General features: G+C 45.7%; 1 protein-coding gene across 1 annotated transcript in view; it reads right to left on the reverse strand.

The window, feature by feature from the left end:
* Nucleotides 1–378: 378 nt before the first annotated feature.
* BSDC1 (BSD domain containing 1) overlaps nucleotides 379–22,331 on the reverse strand; it is a 257,684-nt gene continuing 235,731 nt past the window's right edge. Inside the window, exon 11 of the mRNA XM_086955699.1 lies at nucleotides 379–3,822. Coding sequence (XP_086811825.1) covers nucleotides 3,790–3,822 — 33 coding nt within the window. The 3' untranslated portion in view covers nucleotides 379–3,789. The remainder of the gene's footprint in view (nucleotides 3,823–22,331) is intronic.

Raw genomic sequence — 22,331 nt, forward strand, 5'->3', positions numbered from 1 at the left:
CACAGCCCCATTACAGGAATATAGCGGAGGCATCTCAGCCCAACCCATTAAAAAGAAAACTGGTAAACAACCAGCCAAATTAATTACAGGAACAAGATTTATCAACATCCCACCCTGACTAATTGCAGAGACAAGGCATACAGACCATGACACAGGGAAACTGAAGAAACATAGCTCTGACTCTTTAGAGCACCGGTGACCAACTTAGACAGAATACAGAGTAAGCAATACTTGGCAAGAAACCCATATGCATTCCATAGCCAGAGTTCAACAGCCAAACCTGTTCCGAATGCTTAGCTGAGCCCAAAGAAACACTACCATTTTTATCACACATGTACAGAGCATGTTCACAAATAAAAACCAGGATGTAGGCAGTTGCATGGTGAAGAGATCTTTAATAGCTGTTAATTACAAGTCTGCAAAAGATTTAGGACAAAGTATTAACAAAACCAACTTCCCACAAGATTAGTCTTGCTTTCTTTTTCTCTCATCTGGTTTTACAATAGAAAATATTGCAGGAGAGGCTTATAATTTAAAGAAAGATATTGCACAAATAATCATTAGGTTAGTAGATGAAGAAAAGAATTCTGAAGTTGAATTACCAGATCAGTTCTTTTAATATGAAAGATTCTGCCAGAGATCTAATGCTCATGCCCCTTGTGAGAATTCCAGAACATGCTCTGGAGACAAAGGAGGTATTGCCTAATGTCAGTAGAACGGGTTCCAGTATGCATGTGTCTAACTCGTTCCCCGATAGCACCCAAACAGAAGCCTGTGCCCTCTTGGATCCATTAAAGCAGCGACAGCATGCTTGCATCACCTAAAGCAACACATAGTGATGGTTAAACACAACTGAATAGTGTATTTTTAGAGGAATCTTCTGCTTAAGCCTACACAGGCGGATGAGCTTTCAGGCTGATTGAAGATAGTAGATTATTAAAAGTTTTCCGAGTCACTGGAAAAACACAAATCTGTTGTGTGTTAAAAGATGCAGAAGTGAACCCTGATGCTTAGCAAACTACTTAGCTGCCCCATGTTCTAAAGAGCTTCTGTATCTGCTTTTCCCAATCTCTTGTGCCTGTAGCTTTTTGTTTTTAATATTCCTGTTTAGTTACACTTTTGTCAGATGGTAGTTTTGCATCTTTAAAAAAAATATAAACGCTATAGGAGTATCAGAAGCTTAATGTGTCTTCTCTCTCACTAAGTCAACTCCTACGCAGGTACTGCCCTGGAGTAGCAAGGTAAGGCTAAAAGACCCAAATACAGCACAAGGCTGGCCTGGCTTCAAATCTTCAAGTGGCTTTAGTGCTAAAATTGGGTTGTGAGCAAAACTAAGTGGAACCCATCAAACTGTGACTTTCCCTCCCTCACTCCTTTATAGTTTCAGACATCCAGATTCTCTAGCCCATGAAAAAAAAGAAAAAAAATCTAAGATCATTCGAACTTAGCATAAATAAAAATAAAATGTATAATCGGACAAGGTTAGCCGGGCATACACAGGTGTAATAGAGCCACAGTTCAGCCATGGGAGAAGAGTGCTAGATCACCTCACTTGTGCATCTTTAGCAGCCTAATGTAGCCTATTCTTATGTGGTCCTATAACATTTGGCTACACTCTGTTTTAGATATAGAGCCTGACAAGGCATTATCATTAATAACAGAAACCTTCCCGACTGTGAAACGGTGTAAGTGTCAATGGAAAACATCATTCTGAAATGTACTGCTTGGAAGTAGACACAATTCAGGTCTTTATGTGTAACAAAATCAGAGCAAGCCTCCACACACTTGGTTCAGGAAAAGTTTGGACATCACGTGTTACATGAATGGCTCCAGTAAACTAAATGACTGCAGTGATGGAACCAATAAGCGAAGGTAATGGGAAGAGAAGGAATTAAATAGGTTGTACATTATTCCTTATGTTTGAACTTTCTCGAGTTGCTGCATGTGCATTAGTTTGTCTGCTCTGAAGCCTTTTTAAGACATATGTGGTGTCCTCCTATTTGCTGGGGGCCATGTCTGAGATTCACTCTTTCTTCTCCTCTTTATTTCCGATCTTCACAACTGCACAGAAAGGTCTAATCAGACCATTCTAAACGTATTCCATCTCACCAGAGTAAAACTGCAAAGGCAACTGCAACCATTTTAGAGCCAGGACCACCTGCATCGGACCTTCCAACCAAAAAGTACTGATGTTCTACCTAAAGCGACTACAAAGACAGACCAAATGTCACCCCATCCATAAAACATTTACGTTACCTGTGAGTAGAGATGCCTCACCTCAACAAATTTTCTAGAGAGATTTAAGACCCGAAAGACACAAAAGCATCTGCCCTCTGAACCAACAAGAGATGTACCACCATTTCATAGACTGGTTTGGAATCATGTAACCTCTTCATCTAGTACAGATGTTCACTGGGGCCTCTGTAGAAGCACAACTGTGTGAACCTTCTCCACCTCAACAAACAAAAAGCCGAGATGTATCCTCCCCAATCACCATCTGGTAGTAGAGATGTTCTACCTACGTACCACCAGGATGTACACAAAATGCATACTACTGATAAGAACTAGAGACGTACCACCTCCATCCACTGCAGAACCCAGAAGGGATGCACACTTTCTTGCCAACAGGAAGTGAATATATACCTGCAAGTCACTGCAAAGACATACACAAGTGTATTTGACCTTGCCCCACCAGCACACGGAGATGTAATGCAAAAGGTTCATCAAACTTCACCACCCACCATACACTAAACTCTATCACCTATTTTCAGAGTCTTCAGAAACAGGACTAAGTGCACCAGCCTCCCTCAATTCCCAACAGAAAGTAGCAATGAATCGGTCAATGCCAAGTTAAAGAGGAGTACCAGAGCGCTGACCTACACTACGATCATAAAGCAAAGAAGTAGAACCTCCAAACACACCATGGTTCTCAACATCTGCAATGGGGAGCTTGGTCTGAGGTGACCTCTTAAACCTCTATTCAATGGCAGAATCTGAACAAGTGTCTGCTTGTCATTGCAGGCAGGTCAAAATCAAATTTTGCTGCCAAAAACTGTGAGCACAGAGACTGCTTCTTACTGAACGGGTAGCTCTAGTTCCAAAACATCCTGCTTTAAAATGGCCTATGATGCTGTCCCTGTACTAAGGACATTAGTGTCTGTATACAAGTAACTTTACCCCACTTCCTAATGGGAATATAGAAAAAAAATCTCCTTTAGTCCTAGTTACCCTGCTTTCTTAACCTAAATTCATAAGCTTAGAATAATCCCCATAATCAGGCGGAGTCCTGTTTTATAACATTCTAAATTTGTAATCTGATTATACCAGCCCACTCTGCGGTGCTGCTCGGCATTGCCCATGGGACAAGTAAACTCTCTGGACATTAGCAGAATGTATGCATCTTTCTCATACACAAGACCTGATCCAACCTACCAAGCATAAAGTGCAGCCGTTTACACTTCAGGTAAAACTGGGGTTGATGGGTTTAGCAAAGAAGGAACACAAAAGGAGAACAAATACAAATGGTCCATTTACAGCCCTCCCCATTGCACAGTTTGAGGTCCCTTCCAGTTCAGTACCTCCACCCAAAGTAAAATGGAAGATCTGTCTCACCAACCCCTCTGCCAGTTCATACAGATTCCTGTATGCGCTTTAAGCTCCAGACACAGCAAGGAAGGTTCTTATGGTATTAAGGCGAGCACTGAAAGACAATGGGTAGAACTGGACAGAGCAGGCAGCGGTGACTGGTATCCCATATTTACAAACGCAGTACTTCAGGTTTTTCATCTTCTATTGCCAATCTTCCCACTCCTCCTCCTCCAGCTGAAAGGAAAAATATAACTTTAGAGAAGTAACAAACAATGAGAGAGTATGCAATAACAAATCACATGAACCAAAGAAACCATCCAATCATGCGCTGCAAAGCAACACCTTGTTTAATCATTAGGGCCAATACATCAAACTTTAATGCAACACTCCGATCAACCACAACCAAAAGGCTAGGCACATCTAATCGCAACCGATGACAAAAAAGCACTTCATTCACCAAAACAGCAATACATTTCCACATCTAATGAAGAGTCATGATACAATAATCCAATGCAATGAGGAGCAACAACTTAATTCATCATCTCAGAGCCAACAATAAAATTAACATCATCCATAGACTGAGTGACTATCCATAATCAAACTATAGGTGATGCAGCAACTCACAACCAGTAACTTAACCTTCCTTACAAAATCACAAGCAGCAGCACCCTTTACAAAATCTAATGTCCTCTAAAGAGGATTTTTTGGGGGAGGGTTTGAAAGCTAATGTTTGAAGCCTTGTCTTGCCTGTGCTCTACCGTCGCTTCCTCAATAACATCAAAAAATCCTTAAATTAATACCCTTGGCTTATCAATCGGAAGTTGCCCAGACTGCCGCACATTGAAGAACCCCGCAGAGGTGTGACAAATGAGAGCAAAGTGCCTATCGCCACAGGGCCTCTTTTTTAACTTTATTATTTTCCACCAATGAAACGTGGATAATATAAGACGTATATGAATGTTTCAGATAACAAATGGATACATTGGAAAATACAGTATATAAAGAAAACATCAAGACACACCACTTCATAAACTACGAGGGCAACAACAAGCAGAGTGAGAGAGAAGGCAAACTCTATGCAACATTGTCGAGACGGGCAGAATATGAGGAGGAAGGAGATGGAGGGTAGGGGGGGGGAAGAGGAGTCTTGGCTCTGGGTGTCAGATTCGTTTGGTCTGGCAGTGGAGGGTTGTAAGTGGAATAAAGTATGTCATGCCACAATATGCCATGCTGTATAGCCAAGGCTTATTAGTAGGGCAGAATCCGTTGCCCCAATGGAGCGTCATATCTCGCTTTGCCAGTAGCAAAGCTACAGCAGTGAACCTGCAGGTATTCTTCAGGAAGGCAATCAGCGGCATTGCCCAAAAGCGCCATCACGGGGGACGGTTCAAGAGTAATCAAAATCATGCGGGAGAGAGTGTTAAACATGTCAACCCAAAAGGTGATGATAGGGGGCAGGTCCACATTAAATAGGGGGGGGTTAGGGGGGGGATCTGCCTCAAGAAATCTGCACTTGGGGCATAATGAGGACCAAGAACAGTCAAGCCTGTAAAGGCCAGAAGGGGTGGGGTAGGATCTGGGCAAAAACTGAAAGTGGAGTAACTTGTCCTGATGGTTGGGGGATACCAGTTTAATTTGCACACAGCAATAGGGACAATCCTTGTCGGAGTTGGGATGGCTTAGGAACCTTGCTGGCTTGGGGGCATCGGAGGGCAATGCAAGCACAACAGAGTTTAGCGCTCATATGAGTCCCCTCTGTGTCCATTTTTAACACAGAGGGAGGGTGAAGTCAACGGGAAACCAAGGGATAAGATGGGTTGCAGTAGTGGAGCATTCCATGCAGGAGACGAAATATGAATTTCTCCATAGAGGTGGCATCAGCGAACCTTGTGTCCACCAAGTGGGAAAGCACATGGCCTTACGGGAATAAGTGTCCCAGCACGTGAAGTTCGTGTCGTGTCCGTGTTTGTTGGACAATTTTTGAGTGTTAGAGGCATCCATGGATGTTGTCAAGGGGGAAGCACAGGAGAGTACAAGAAGTCACTGCCCAGGACAAGACTAAGCTTTCGCCAGGCCCAATACTTGGTAGACAATGTGTGGATATCCGAGGGGTCTAGCCTGAGGCTCTGTGGCAACAGAGCTGCCAGGGTTGTACCACCCAACAGGTCAAGTTCGGGTTTAGCATATGGCAGGCGAGCATCAGGGTGGTACCAACTATATGAAAAATGGGCCTGAGCTACAAGGAAGTATGTTTGTAAGTCAGGGACTACACACCCAAGATCCCTCTACATAGGAATTACCGCACACCATCTACAGAGACTTCAGACCATACAGGACCCTGCAGCCAGACTCATCCTTGGCCTTCTTCACAACCCACCTCAGGCAACTTCAGGCAACTTCACTGGTTCCCTGTACAGAACAGATGCCACTTAAAGCGGCTGACCTTCACACACAAGGCTCTACACAACAAAGGACCGGCATACATTAACAACTGCCTGAACTTCCACCAACCGTCGAGAAGACTATGCTCCGTGTACCTTCCGCTTGCCTATACTACCCACATCTACTGAACCAGAAGTGGAGGACGCTTCTCGCACATCGCAGCAAAGTCCTCAAACTGCCTCCCCAAGCACCAACAGACCATCACCTCACTTTCAGAATTCCAAATGTCCCTCAAGACCTGGCTGTTTGAATAAGCCTCTGGGACCTGCTAGCGCCTGAAAACCCTACCGGCTGATTAGCTGCGCTTATTAAATCCTCATTGATTGATTTATTGATCCAGGACCTGCGACTTGCCCAAGCCAAGTCAAGTTTTAAAAGGGGACTGCACAGTGAGAGAAAAAAGAAGTTTCTCAAAGGAATGGGTATTTTTTAAAACAAGTACAATGCAAGGAGAGCAACTATTTTAATAAGGGCTATCCGGGCCGCAATGGATATAGGGAGCCGAATGCAATGCTCAATGTGAACCGTAAATTTATCAACGGCAGGTCCATAGTTGAGGCAAATCACTTGCTCTTTATTCCTAAGTAAAATGATGCCCAAATATTTAAGAGCCATAATCACAGGGGCTAGGCTTAGTGACATTTGTGAGGGTTAATAGTTCTGATTTTGCCCATTTAACATGTAGACCGGAGAAGCCACCAAAACAAATTATCTCTCGCACAAAGAGGACTGTCACCTGCGTACATAGAAATGAGTAATGGGCCCGGGGTAAAATGAAGACTGTGGTGCATGTGGTTTTCTTGTGGGTGGCGGACTAGAGGGGCTGTGGCTATAATGAACAGTAGGACCGAAAAGGGGCACTCCTGCCTACTGCCTCAAGAGAGGGCAAAGGGTTCAGAAAGAGAACTATTCCCCAGAATGCGGGCTACCAGGTCATAATCTAGGACGGAGATGAGGGCAAGGAATCCATCAGGAAATCCCCGTCTCCGCTATGCTGCATGCAGAAAGGGCAACTCTAAAGAATCAAAAGCAGTCTCCGTGTCGAGAAGAGCGATGGCTGTGGGCACGTCTGGGGAGACCTTGTTCAGACCGGAGAAAAACACATGCAGGTTTAGAGAGGTGGACCTATGAGGGGCAAATACGGTTTGGATGGGTGAGATGATCTGCTCAAGCAGCAGGGACTATCTGTTGGCCACTGCTTTGTAAAGGATCTTATAGGCAAAACGAAGCAAGGAAAGCTGCCTACAAGAGGCACAGTGATGCGGGTCATTGCAAGGTTTAATCAGAAAGGAGATCACTCATTCCAGCAGAGTGGGTGGGGGGACCCCAGCATAAAAGGGTCTCGGCATACATATCTACCACATGATGAGACCTTATAAAAGGCACCTGTGAGTCCATCAAGGCCGGGGGTCTTGGAGCTGTCATGGGAGTCAATTGCTTGGGAGATCTCGCTGGTAAAGGGCTCACTAAGGTATTGGTGTTGCCCGGATGTGCGCCAGACCATAGCGATTTCCTCTAAATAGGCCGAAGGTGAGGTCTCATCAGAATCGAACTGTGAAGTGCAGAGAAGCATATAAGATGACACTAATTCATGGAAAATATCTTCATTGGCAGTAACCCGGACACCACCATCCAGGTGGAGTTCAGTGATTTATTAGAGCTACGACTGGGGCGCAGGAGATGGGCTTGAGGGCAGCGATGTTGCTCCCTCTCGCCATATTTGCGAGCAATGGAGTATTTTCCCAGATAAGGGTTTTCCCTCTCAGCAAGGTCTTGAAATTCCACAATGAGGACAGAGCGTATGTGAAGGGAAGGAGAGTTAGTATGTAGGGAGTCAGCCCAGTCAATATCATTAAGTTCGACCTCTTAGCGCCAGATTGTTGTGGATGTTGTGGGGTACACCTGTAAGTTGTGAAATGCAGATTCCACGGATGTCTGCCTTGAAGGCATACCATAATATAGCGTAACTGTGAACAGAACCAGAGTGGAGTTAAAAATATTCAAGAATGAAATTGCGAAGTTCTGAACAAAAAACCGCATCCAACAAAGCTGTGCCTGGAAGGACCAATCTGTGCGCCCTTCCCCCTCCGTAGGGGAAGTCAATCACTGGCTTGACTGTAGCATGATCGGACAATGTATGTGGCAAAGGTTGGGCGTCTCTAAGCCACAGACCGGCACCTTCGGATATATATCAGTAGTCTATCTGCGTTCAAAGCACATGAAGAGGCAGAATGTATTCGAGTATGGTGGAGTGGAAAAGACGCCACACATCTTTAAGAGTGAGTTTGTTAATAGGATCACGGAGGACGCGCAGTGCGTGTGGTTGCCACTGGATTGTACGCTAGTGTCAAGCGAGGGGTCAAAAATTACATTGAGGTCTCCACCCAAAATTACAATATCTGTATCAAATTGACCGAGCAGCGCTGACAGTAGAGGAGATCGTCTAGCTTTGGGCCATAGACATTCAATAGGAGGAATCATCCCCCTAACAACGTACCGGTAACAAGGACGTAACATCTGTTCTAATCTGCAACTGTGGTATGGTTGCTGAGGGGGTACTTTATGGCAGAGTATAAAAACCTAGCGCAAATATGTACTATAACTGGGAATGTATATACAGGGACACCCAGGACGCCACAAATGTAGGGAAGGAGTGCGGGGGCATTTCTTGTAAATACACGACCTTAACGCCATGTCTAAGGAGATCTGAAAATACTGGTTCGCCTTTCCGCTGGTTAAGACTGCGGATATTCCATGTCAGAAACGTGAGTTCCGCCAGTTGTTTGTCAACTCTGTCATTGATATGAAAAGTGTGGTCATGTAAGTCCAATAGTGTGCTTGGATGTCTGGGAGAGAGCGCTACGGAGTGGAACAAGATGAGGAAGGCTTATTAGGGCCCAGCTTCTTACAAAAAGACAGCACATCTGTAGGGGTGCCAAAGAATTGGACCTTGCCATTCACAATCACCCAAAGCCTCACTTAATACAGCATGCCAAATTTAAGTCTGTGCTTGTGTAGTGGGTTTTTGTGGCATTTAATTTTCGCCAGGGCAAAGTCAAGTTATATTGGAATCGTTGAGTCTGGTTACTGCAAAGGACCTTGCTCCTGAGCCAGACGATGTACAGTGTCCCAGTCCCTGTAATTAAGCTAGCTAGCCACAATAGGGTTGGGGCTGGGATGGGGGCAGGAGTGCCTGGAGAGGGATAAGCACCCAGTGATTTGTGGGCCTTTTCCACCACAATGTAGACATGAAATGTTGGGTGCCGAATAGTTTGGAGAACATTCTCTCAAAGTGGTCAGGACACTTCATGTCTATGGATTCTGCAAGGCCCACTATGCGAATATTGTTCCTGTGTGAGTGCGCCTCGAGGTCCTCATTCTTTACAGCCTCCATCTTCAGAAGACGTTCCGTCTTCTGCAAGCATCAATTCAGGGAGGATGCACCATCTTCCAGGCAATAAATCATTCCTCTGCCACATTGAGATAAGTATTATGGGGCTTCAGGAGCTCTTCCATGCGGTCCTGTTGTACATCCAGGGTGTCAAAACAGGCGTAGATGGTTCAGAAGTCAGCATGGAGCTCTGTCATAATGGCAATGGAACCCCCCCTGTGGGTCAGAAAGCTGAGTCGCACTGTGCCCATCCTCTGCAGCAGATAAAGAGTCTGACCTCCTGGTCACCTTGGCATGGCCGCTTGGGTTCCCCACGGCCCGAGTAGATTCAAGGCGCACAAGAGGTAGAGATGGGAAACTACGCGAGTGCTAGACACAGGAATGCAGTGGGTATGGCAGAAGAGGCCTTAATAGTCCAGCGACTAAAACCAGGGCCAAAGTTTGCCCAGTCCAAAAGATGGAAAAAAAGGGGAAGGGGGGGCACCAGCATTGTGCAATGAATGTAATGAATGTAAATGGGAACAGCATCGGAGGAAGCAGTCCCAGCTCAGCTCGGCAAGCGCACGAGACAGCTAATGGTGAAGAATGGGAGGCAACCTGCAGGCATGATCAAAAGGGGGCAGCAGGCCAACTCGGTGCCAGGGTCGGGGGCCTCACGGCAGAGGCCAGAGCACCAGAGAAGGCCACCAGGTGAGGGGCAGAGCCAAAAAGGTATGCAGAGAAACTTCAGGGGTTCAGCCGCAGCATGGCCAAAGGCATAGGCAGAGCCACAGGCATCACATAGACCGCCAAAGGGAAGTGAGCAGTGTATTCACGCGCCGCCTCCTCGTCAAGTCTGGAGATGATTGTGTGATGGTGGGGATCCCAGCCGTTATGCGGGCCCAATTGGGGAGGGCAGACCTGGGGGAGATCCCCGCCGCGATGTACCCTAATGGGCCTCCAGGCACTCTGTCGGTGTCCCAACGTCATCTCTGGGATTCGGGACACACACGACTGTCAGGCCCCAGTAGCGTGGCCTCGCCGAGGCATGATTTGCCCCAAGAGGGGCAAGTGAGGAGGCAAAGGGGTCAGCAAACCTCAGCCCCGGGAGGTATAGTCAGGGTCGGCGCCCCCAGGCCCAACATTCACTGCTGAACCCTGGGTGGGCGCAATCGGCAAGCTGGAGAGTCGCGGGTGAGGGTGGGGGGGGGTAAATGCGGACCCCAGACATGGAGGAAAGGAAGGTATGGGGGCATGGGAGGACAGCCCAGTGAGGCTCAGTAGCCTCTGGCCTCAGGCTCAACCATGGCCCCTGTTGCTGCAGGGCCTTTGAGGCAGGCTAGGTCTCTACTACCTACCCTGAGATTCCAGCAGTATGGTGAGCTGACGGGATGCTAATGGCATATTTGTACTTTGCCAGTGCCAGGGGTTCAGGAGCATGACCTTCCGATGTAGGTGCATTCCACTGGAGTGCGGTAACCCATAGGATGCGGGCTACAGGCACCAGAGCTTCACAGACGTGTGGCCATTCTGGTCAATGGCGTGGCCCCACCCCACCACAGGGCCTCTAGCGTAGGGCAGTGGTGTAGCTAACAACTTGGAACAGCAGAGGGAACGCAACCCTTAGCGATAGGAGGCAGCTCTTAAGAGAGTAGTGTGGCAGAGGGAGGTCACAGGATTGTGAAGACCAACCCTACCTGACCCCCCCATCCACACGCCCAAGCCGTGGGCTAGAAGATAAGGTGCTGACTACAAGTAGCCACAAGGTTCTTTGACCAACAAAACTATCCCAGAATAAAATCTAAAACTCATAGTCATGGTGGTCCTGTAACAGACTGACGCTGGCAGAACACCAGAACACCAGATATTTCACGGACATCTTTCCTTTCAGATCTTAGGACTGACTAACATACTGGCCCCTCTCTCCACACAAGGCAATGGGGCATTAAAAGAGTATACAGTCTACTGTTGTTTACAGTCGAGCTGAATATTCGGAAGGCTGCGCTCCTAGGGTTAATATCAGACTGATAGGCCAGCCCAGAACAGTAAAAGGGAAATAGATGGAGCGGTTTCTAAATGCCTGGATGAGGAAAGCAGTGGCACCAAAGGGCCTATCAAGCCATTTCACTGGTGAGTATGTCCACAGGGTTCACCTTCAACCAGCAGTAGCACGCCTACTTAATTACTGTGACTGAAACTTGCACCTCCAAGAGCTCTGCAAAATGGCACCTTCGAAGGGGAGAACAATATTCCTGTGTTTCTTGATTAAGCTGCTGCTGTGCAGCAACAACAGTCCTTCAGTGAAGTTAAAGCGAAACTCTGTAAACTAGTTAAGAAATATACTTCCTTTCTCTGCAAACTAAAAATCCTGGATGGCGAGCCAACTCAAAATACTGAATGGCGAGAAGAAACATGTCACTTGTCCTGTAATCAACAGTACATTCATATCCTTTGCTTACTCCTGCCATCTAGTGCTGGGCATGCATGTCATCAAGTTGCTTTTTTATGTCTCGTCTAGCAACGCAGTGCATGCGCTGCTCGCCTTGGTGAGATCTATTGTTGTGGGTTTTGCGTCCAAAGGGGGACAGGAGATGTGCACTTGCCCGGACAGCCTATGTGCACGCTCACGGAGTGTCTTCTCTGGTGATCTCAGCTTGCGCCCGGACAGCAGATGTGCAAGCTCATGGCGTCTCGTGCGCTACCACGTGCTTTCACTTTTGCGCGCTCAAACAATGCCCCCGCTGCACTCGTGACACACTAGTGACCATATTAACGTGCTGGCTTTGTTCCTTTAGAGCTCACATTCCTAGTGTGACAGCTAAAGAAACTGATGGTGATCGATTTATCATTTTTTTAAAACTCGCACTGCTACGTTCTCTCCGTGACTCGCGTTCTGCTACGTTCTCGCCGTGACTTGCGTGATTTGAATTATTGTAATACCTATACGTTCCACTCAATTCATGGAGCTCTTTCAAGTGTAAATAGGAACTTAGAAACAGCAATAACTTTCAAAATAAAAACTAATAAATAGACGCCCTTTGTATGTGTGACTGTTTCAGCCGGTCCAGGTTTCTTCCCCCACAGCTCTTTGCATACTAGGATATACAATTCATGTATTATTTTTTTTATGTGAAACTACCAGACCCAGAATACACTCCTTGTTACAAAGCCAGGAGTAAGTAGACTAACACCTCACACTTGAAATGAGGCCACTAAACTATAACGGAGTCAGCCACAAATACAGACATGGCTTCTCTATCTAACATTATATTTTATTCAAATTGGCATCTGAAATTTAGTATTCGATTTTCAAGGCTCAATATTATATGAGAAGCTCATTACTTTTTTTCCCAGACAGAGATACACATGAAAGTGGTTGTGCAAGCTCTAACTAGCCTGCGGTGAGCCGACAGGCTGGGAAGAAACTGGAATCATTTACTGTACAGGTAAGCCAGTGCCTGCACTAGGTTTCGGCGTGACGTCACCGCGAGCCAGTCACCTGACCCAGGAGTATGCCACAATGTCTCGGTATGGGCGAAGCCAGCGGGAGAGGAAGCTACTTGTTGCACAGAACAGGTAAGAGACCCTACACCCCAGACTATGCCCCCCACACATGCAAAATACACCGCCCTTTGTTTAATGTTTACCGCGCACTCACAGAGGGACACTTACACTGCCTGCTCACAGCACTGTTAGAACTGTTGTCTCTCCCCCCTACCCTCGTGGGGATCTGGTCTTAAAAGGTGGCGCTTTGGGGAAGGTTTCTCTCCAAGTAGGGAAACAAGCATTTGCAATGCAATAGGTCTCGCATTTACGCAAGTTTAAGCTATTGCATTGTAAATGACACTGCCTTTTATAAACGTTTTAAAAACAAAAATAAGAGGCATTGTTATTTGCAATGTTAATAGCTCAAAGTCGCGTAAATGCGAGACTTCTTGCATTGCAAATGCTTGTTTTAAAATAAGTTTTGAGTTACAATACCTCATGTCTCCTCCTTTAGGCCACCAATCACCAGGACAAAGACTTCAGATTTCTTTTTCCCTGAACGGCGAGTTGTGTCAGTGGTGTTAAGTCAATTAAGCCAGTTGAGTGTGGCCGGTGGAATGTGCATTGTGCAGGGTAAAAGTGGAAAAATCATCCTGGATGACTGCTCTCTACCAGAGGCAGGAGGGCGAATATGATCCCTTTAAGGCCTTTCATGATGTCCTTAATCACAGGTATTTCAATACGAGACAAATGCTCTCTGTTCTACATGTAAGACGTCACTGCAGTTAACTTTAAACCAATAGAAGAGTGTACCAATCACACTTTCTGAAAATACAATAACTAGCAGATTGGGTCTTGAACAGATGCTTTGAGTGGGTCTATCTCTTTCCCCAAACAGTAATGGACACATATTTTCCACTTTGCAAAATAGCAGTACAAAGGTGATGGGGTTATGTGCCGTGCACAGGATTTGTATACAATTCTTTGGAAGTTAAGGGTAAACAAACACGAAGATCTCAGGTTCTAGGTTTAGCTGCCTAAAGTGTGGATGCCTGACCTGACGCTGAAACAAGAGATTTTATCAAAAGCTACAGCTAAGACCAGGATGCGTGGATATTTCAGCAGCATCGAATAAGCAGGATGTCTCCTCCAAGGTGGTGCCACCACAATGAAAGTCATCAATACTTGTCTCATTTTTCTCATGATGTATGGCATCAGAGGCACTAGAGGAAAACTTATTGGTACCTGGCAATGAAGTGTTGGCATTTTGAGCGATGGTGAATAGATCGATTGTGGGACTGCACCATTTGTGAAAGTACTCATGAAGTACATGGGGATTCAGCTCCCTATTGTGGATTTGTTGATGCATTCTGTTTAGCAGGTTTGCAAAATCATTGTACACCCCAGGCAGGAGCTCCGCTACAAACAGAATTTATTTGCGAATGGTCCAATGACACATTTTTTGGGCCGAATCTGACACCTGGGACAAGTGATGTGCCCCTTCCCCCTTTTACATTGCGGTCATGCGGTCTATCCTTGTCAGGAGTGTTATGCCTCGAAAAAGAGTGTAAAACGCTCTGGTTGACAAGATTTCTGTGAGGTCTAGGTAATGAATGTAACAAACCGTTTGTTCTTACATCCAGGTACCCATACTAGTCAAGTGACTGAGATGCGCTCCCCACCACATGAGTGAGGAGTCCAAAGTAATGGTTAGTTGAGGTTGAGTGCCCAGAAAAGGCCTGCCCAACAATACATTTTTGTAGCTCCATCATAGGAGTGTCTGCGGAGTTCTGGGCTATAACAAAAGTAGATTCTACCATTGATTCTCCTTCTTGTAACCACCGCCTCACCATACATATACACTTGCAGTGAATGCATGTGTAGTCTTGCGGGCAGCTCTATCACTTTGCATGAAGCCATTATCACCAACTGCAGTTAAGTAAATTATCATCTTCACCATAAGAGGAAGTGGTATCTGAGAAAGAGGCAGCAGCCTTTGGAATACCATCGCTCTTCTCTTGGTTTGGGTATGCACGTAATTGGAATTTAGCACAGCCACGGAAAAGTATGGATCTGCTTTGGCATGAGATGGAACTTTTGGCACGGACTGTGAACCTTAACTTGTGTAAAAGGGACATTGCCACCTGAATGTGAACTGGGCTCTGTTCTCAGTTGCCAATCGCCCAGGTAAGGGAAGACATGATAGTGTTTTTGCACAGATGTACAACTACCACTGCTAGAAATGTGTTAAATACACAAGGGCTGCTGTGACCTCTAGGGGTACAACTTTGTATTGGTAGTGTTGTCCACCAAAGCACATATGTAACATGCCAGATGAATTGGTATGTGGGTGAATGACTCTTTAGGGTTGAGGGTCGCTATGTGATCCCCTGTGCAGAGCAGCAGAATGATGTATTGAAGGGTGTCATTCTGAAGTGCTCCAACAGGATGTTGCTGTTCAAGGATAAGAGGAATAGATAGGCCAAAGAGTTCCATCCTTATTGGAAATGAGGGAGCACGCTCCTTGGCCCTGCTGTTGAGGGGTCACCAGTTTGATGGCACCTTTGGTGAGCAATGCTTGTACTTGCTCCCGCATTAGTCATAGGTGGTCTCAATGCACTAAGTGACGATGAGGTTTATATTTCATGAGACTTTAAGCAGTATCCCTGCGGTACCACAGAAAGAACTCATTTGTACGAGTTAATTTATTCCAATTGCAGAAAAAAGAACTTTAGTTTCACCCCAACGGTGTTGAATGAATGGGGGAATAATGGGAGAGTCACTGCTTGGAGGCATATATGGTGTTGCCTGAGCCACCTTTAACATTTCTTATTCCAATGTTGCAGTAGCTGCCTCAACTGAAGGACCTTGGTCCCCAAGAGTCGTGAAAGGTCTTCTTCTTGTCGATATCCCTGCCTCTGGAAGGAGATTTTTAATAACAAGAAGAATCTGTTTTGATTTACATTGAACATATACTTTGCTTGAGTGCTGATTAAAATCTTATGTGTTCATTCAATATTATATCCTTCACAGGGCCATTTTATTCAACAAAAAATCAATTGTTATTTCACTTATATAGATACCGCTTGGCCCAGTTTTCCTATCCCAGACGCTGATTTACTGCAAATGTTGTGGTCCTGTCCGTCACTTCACCAGTACTTGCAGTGTCACTTCACAGCTGGCGAATTGCACAGGGCGTTCCTCATTACACACCTGGTTCATATGTGCATTAGGTCTACACCTCAGCGATAAGAATCATAGCACCACGGACAGGTTCCTTAACCTGGGTCTTTTGCTCACTAAAGGCCTGCTCACACGCAAATGGAAGTCACCTAACCCTCTTCTACTTACTGCTTCAGTGACTACATAGAAGCAGGCGGAAAGTGCTACACTTCACAAGAAGGACACACTGGGATTCCCCAATCCCCAAATATCTCTTTTTTAGCCTGTTGCGGCACTATCTTAGCAGACTTCCAATCCGCTGTACTACCTGCAGTAGAGCCCATGCTGATTCTCTGTATTGTTGTGGACACAGACTCCCTTACTACACGCCAAAAGTGGATTCTCTGAACTGCCCCGCTCCAACCTACCATCCAATCTTTGGTTTTCCACTGCATGCTGGGCTCTATACAAATCTTCTGTGTCTTATGTAGGTGGGTGCGGGTCCGTTGCTTGTTTAAATGAGATGTTTATTGTATATCTGTTTTGATCCGTCTCCATTTTGTTGAAGTTGAGGATGGACTGACCGGCTTTGTAACTGGGCATCAGACCTTTGTACTTCGCAGTTTCTTCTTGTCACATGCCCTATACTCCATAGACGTTAACCTTTGAGGCATTGTTACACCCTTTCCTGTATTCATTTGCTTGTTAATACCACATCCTACTGGTGATGCTGTATTCATACTGATATTGTTATAAGCACTATATAATCGAAAATGTTTAATAAACAGATTAAAATAAAAATTTCAGAGTCCAGGACACGCTGAAAACTTATGTTAGAGAATACTTTCCCATTCGTGACAAGTTGTCCCCCTCTTATAAAAAGCCTTGGGAAGGTGCTTCACTAACTACCCCATCTCCAGGTGATAACACTTGTATCATTGGAGCAGTCCATTGAGTGGATGCCCCCATAGCCACAAGCTTCCCATTCACATACTTTTCTTGCACTCTGTCTTGAGGAAGAGTATCCCTGGTTGCCTAAGCTGAGGCTCTTTTTCTGACAGCACGTATCACCAAAAACTAAAAAGATGTGGGACATGTTCCCTTATGTAAACCAGGTCATCTTAAACTCCTTCTGAACCCTTGGAGTGACTACTCTCACCTTGACTGGGGACCTTGAAATCACCTGTACAGCCTTTGTTCATGCCCTTTAGCAGGGGCAAGTAATGGACAGACCTCTCACTTTTAGAAAGAGTTTTGACTAACAAGCCATCATAGTCCTCAATCACATGGAGTTTAACCTTTTGATGTTGTGCCAAACTCTGGACCAATGCATGGCATGCAGGGTGTAATATGGGCAGAAGGCTTCACAGGGTAAGGATCTAGGCCAATATCCTCCTGAGGGTCAACAATATAATCCTTCCAAGGATCATCACCATCTCTGGATGTCACAAGGCAAGACGGTCCTATGGGCTACCCTGGCCTAAGGCAGTGTGATCTGAAGGAATAGACAGCTGTGGGGACTGAGGAGGAGGAGGAGGTGGAGGTGGTGGTGGTGGTGGTGGTGGTGGTGGTGGTGTCCAAGGCCAAGGAGATGGTGGCATGTGAGGTAATAGCGGACATTGGGGGCTAGGGGGAAGAAGATTCAGTGAATGCCCTGGTGGCGTTGTCCCTGAACATTTTGGGAGTCTGATAGATATCAGCTCCTTGAAAGTGAGTTCTCTCCTCTTCTCAGTCTGAGGTGTATATTGCTCATCCTGCAGGGTTTATTAGGCAAGATCACTTTTGTGGAGGAATGAATTAAGAAAATTTGCTTCTTAACATCGGGCACCTCAGGGAGCTTGAGGGTGAGTGGGATCTCAATCTAGTTGACTCAGAAGATGGTTTCTCAGAGACTCAGATTGCAAAAGACGTTGCTGGGTGCCAAGGCCTGGTGCATTCAAAGCATATGTATCTACAACAATATATGCTACAAATATCAGATTTCTTAAAAGGCTTGGCAGAGGCTACTGAATAGGCTAGGCTAGGTGGCTATGAACGGAAGGAACTGTAGCATGAACTTTAAATCCCCAGAACAGCAGAAGGAACATTTGGCGATCATACCATTTCAAAGATCCACAACAATCAAAATAAGGTTAGAGAGACTTCCTGCGGCTTCAGAGATAGGCAAACCGAACACAGCTCACTAAGTATTTACTCTAATGGATTCCAATGCAACTGCATCAGAGGCTAAATCAGATTCAGGAGCTAATGAACAGGGGGGATTCTTCATTTAACGTCCAGGTTTGTGGATAAAGTAATATAATAAGGTACTGACCAATCACATCTACATTGTAAGAGTGCGCCAGAGGCGGTTACCCTTTGGAATACAAACGGGATAGAGCAGCTGCCAATGGAGCACTTATCAGTTGGATATTCCCTTAAGAAGCATTCCCAATCCATATGGTAAGCATGTTCTGTTTCATAATGTTTTTAGATGTTTGGGCTCTGGCATGTTTCACAGTAGCCATAGTGGTAACAGCAGCGTGGGGTTGGGTGGTCAAGGGAGCGGAGGTTAGAACTGAAGAGCCAATCTCCTAATTAAAGGACATGATTCTAAGTGTATTAAGACAAGGAGAAATCAGACTGATAAGAACATAAGTATGCCAAAAGTATTCGGAATGGATGACTGGCTTAGTGAGGAGAATGTGGGTTTACCTGGATGGTAGGAGGAGAGATCGATTTAACTAAAGTATCAATGCGCCTAAATGCTAGATATACATTTAGGGCCTACAATGTTCGAGAACATGGGATTTTTTTTTTTTTAAGATACAGGGTTCACATTTCCTTAAAGATGTTTCTCAATAAACTCAATAAACATACCTTACAAACACCACCAAACTGACATGGACTATTGTTATCAGGCAAACATATATTATTTACATACCAAACAGGATCTGTTATGCACCACAGTCTTGCACATTTACACCACACCAACACCACGTATATCAACAAAAACTCTGACCCCGCCCATTACTGGTGCCCTTGAGCTGGGGTTGATCACAAAGTATTCCAACTTGGCTTCCGGCAAGAAATGACATGTCATAGGCCTAATTAATAGAAAAAAACAGGCTCAGTGAGGTATGCCCATGTGGAATGGGAGGTGTAGGAACCTGGCTCTTTATATAGTGGACCAAAAACGAGGCACACTGTGTAAAGATTCCTGGCAAACCTCAACCAGTTTACAGAGGCACAAATTATACCCCAAATGCTCTGTTTTGTGGTAGTGCGGGCAAGCAGTTAGTCCTATCAGAGGGTAATGCTAAGCATTTATTGCACACACACAAAGGCAAAAAGTGAGACCCACAATCAATGAAGAAATCAGACACCAATTTATAAAAGTAACACATACTTTTATATGAATTTAGATACCATGATCATCGGATTCAGATAAGTATTTTTTTAGTTATTAATGTTTTAAGTTTTCAAAAGCTGACAGTGAAATGTTTAGAAGGGTTCACGTTATCATATGGGGTAAAAATATGTACTGCATTGGGGCATTTAACATCGACTGTCGGGTGCTCGGCATTCAGATTATCGGGCACGTAGGAACACCATTGATCCACTCCTCTTCGGGCTGCAGTGTTCGAGTGCAGTGGTGTCTTTTGGCGTCCGGTTCGGTGCTTAGTCATTCACAGTTGGAGGGGGCCCGTAGAAAGAGGCTGCAGGCGGCGACTGGAAGTCCAGTCTGGCCAAATCCATGGGTGGGCTCAGCTCTTGTCGGTCTTGGGACCCTGAGGGCATAGTCACCTCCTTTGGACTCAGGCTGTGGGCCGAGGGTGCAGAAGTGCTTTGCAGTGTCAGCTGGAGCGGTCATGGACTCCCTCTTTGTTTTTGACTCTGAAGTAGGGGCTAAACAGGACAGCTGGGCCACTCTATGTGGGTCACACTGGCCCTGAGCTTCCTTGACATGCAGGTTGATTTTCCTCGGCGTTGGTGTCTGGACTGGTCACAACAAGCCTTGGTAGCGGCAAACCAGACCTTGCTTCTTTGGTGCCTGCGGCTGCAGGGGATGAACTCCTCCCTTTCTCCAAAGGATTTTCTTTGGCGATTGGCAAAGCACTTGCAGCCCCCCGAGTTTCTTGGGGTCTGCACTGCGGCAGGACGAGTTGGTTCCTCCACGAGGGTCAGTTTCAATAGTCAGGCTGGCAGGGTTGGCCCCAAGTCAGTCATGCGTCTCTGTTCTCAGATGAGCAGTCCTCTGTGCCTACTCCACTCGTGTCAAAATCTGCAGGCCTGGTATCAGGGGGTTTCCTAAATATTCCATTTAGGGGCGTTAAGAGGAGTGAGGAGTAGTAGCAAATAGGCTACTTACCCCTGGAGTCACTACACTATCAAGAAGGATTGCTTCCTTTGAGGAGTGTGCATTAGCCTGTCCCAGAATTTCTAATTCCACCACACACAAGATAGTGGAATTCCTAACTTGGATGTGGACTTCAGCCTGTTCACCTTAGAGGTGAATCCAGCCTGGCAGTACAATACGCCTCTTGTATAGGTTTTCCATTTGTACTGGGGCCTGATGGGCCCAGGGCAGGGGCTGGAATATCCCCAGCTTGGGAAGCCTTGGGTCGCATATCAAAGGCAGCATTGGTCTTTGAAGCTTCCTGCCTTGACTTACTGCTTTACCAGCCTTCTCGGAGTAAAACGTGTAAAAAACCTCTCTCCGTAGCAGACATGGTTTCTATCCTCTGAAAGCAGGGCTCTCACTTCCTAGGGGGTAAGAAACTTGTCTGTAGGAGCAAGCTGGACTGGGACAGTCAGCCCGCACACTAGAGGGCTAGTAGGTTTCAGGAGGTATCTCTAAGGTACCCTCATGGGTGCATACATTAATAAATCCATCGCTAGAATCAGTGTGGGTTTATTAATATGAGGTGCCTGATGCCAAACACCGCAGGTTTCAGTGGAGCCATTATGTAGCTGGAAAACTAATTTTGACTAGTGCCCAGTACAAACTAAGACAGCTTCCCTGATCACTTGTACTGTCAGTTATTGAACTGGGCAGCACAGGGGCATATCTGCAGATTTTTTTTTTTTAAACAAACTTTATTAGGGTTTTTCTGAACAAACATGTTGACAACACAACAGCACTGCAATGCACATCTGGACCCTTAGAGTATCAAACCTTCCCAACCCTCCTTCCCGCAGTGAGTCAGTTCAACATTGCAAAATTGATAGTAAGGGTGATACATCCGTATACCCTAATGTTAATGTATATTAATTAATGGGCATGGTATTCAATGTCTTGCTTGTCAGTGTGCCAAAGAAGTAGGAGACCCGCCAGACCAGCAATGAGGGCCTAATATGCCCTGTCGACTTCCAGTAGCTACGATCTTGCAGGTAAAGCCACTTGGGTTTCAGATTCTGGGATGACAATCCACTACCGCTTCACAGGCCCTGGCTGTCTCTAGAGTGCCAATGCCGTGTCTAGCCTCCCTCAGTAGTAACCTTCCCTCACAGCCAGCCATTTTTCCATGTCTCTAATCCATGCAGTTATTCAGGGCCCTCCTGGTGCCTTCCAATGTCGGGCAATTTCACACTTGGCTAGCACATAGGCTAGATCCGGAAATTTGCCTGTAACTTTGGTTTTAGCTTTATGTATAAACCAAACTAGTAGGCAATGTCTAAGGGGAACAAGGAACCTCCCTCTCAATGACAGTTGCAATCGCTGCTGTGACCTCATCCTAAAAACCACGCAGGGAGGAGAACGCCCAAAACATGTGCAATAGGTGCGCTTCTTTTTCCCTGCATCTAGGGCAAGCTGCCTCATCTACTTGAAAATACCCCATGATCCTCTCAGGGTTAAGATATGATCGGTGCAGGATATAGTAGTTAATTTAAATCGCACATTTATGGAGACTTTTGGCTTTGGGACATGGCACACAAGAAGTGTGCTATGTCTCCTTTTCTCTTTTTAGAGCACCTTGTTACGCAGCCTGCAATAGCAGTCTGCATGAGCTTGGTGCTGAGTGTAGAGTGGCACTATACATGCTGCAGCTCTTAGAGAACCTCTTTAGTACTTATGCCCTAGGTACCAGGTGTACCACTTACTAGGGACCTACCGAGGTGATTAAAGACTGGTCAGTTGGGGATAAATTGACCAGTTTACTTGTTTTGGGGAAAATAACTCTGGCACTAGGGATTTGGTAGCAGGAACCCAGTGCAGTTCAGTCAAAGTTGCATCAAATATCAAACAAAAAGTGCGGCGGGGGCTACTGCAACAAATACCCCGTTTCCTACAGGAGGTATT

Source organism: Lissotriton vulgaris, chromosome 2_1 (genome assembly GCF_964263255.1).
Source record: "Lissotriton vulgaris chromosome 2_1, aLisVul1.2, whole genome shotgun sequence".
Classification (NCBI taxonomy): Eukaryota; Metazoa; Chordata; class Amphibia; order Caudata; family Salamandridae; genus Lissotriton; species Lissotriton vulgaris.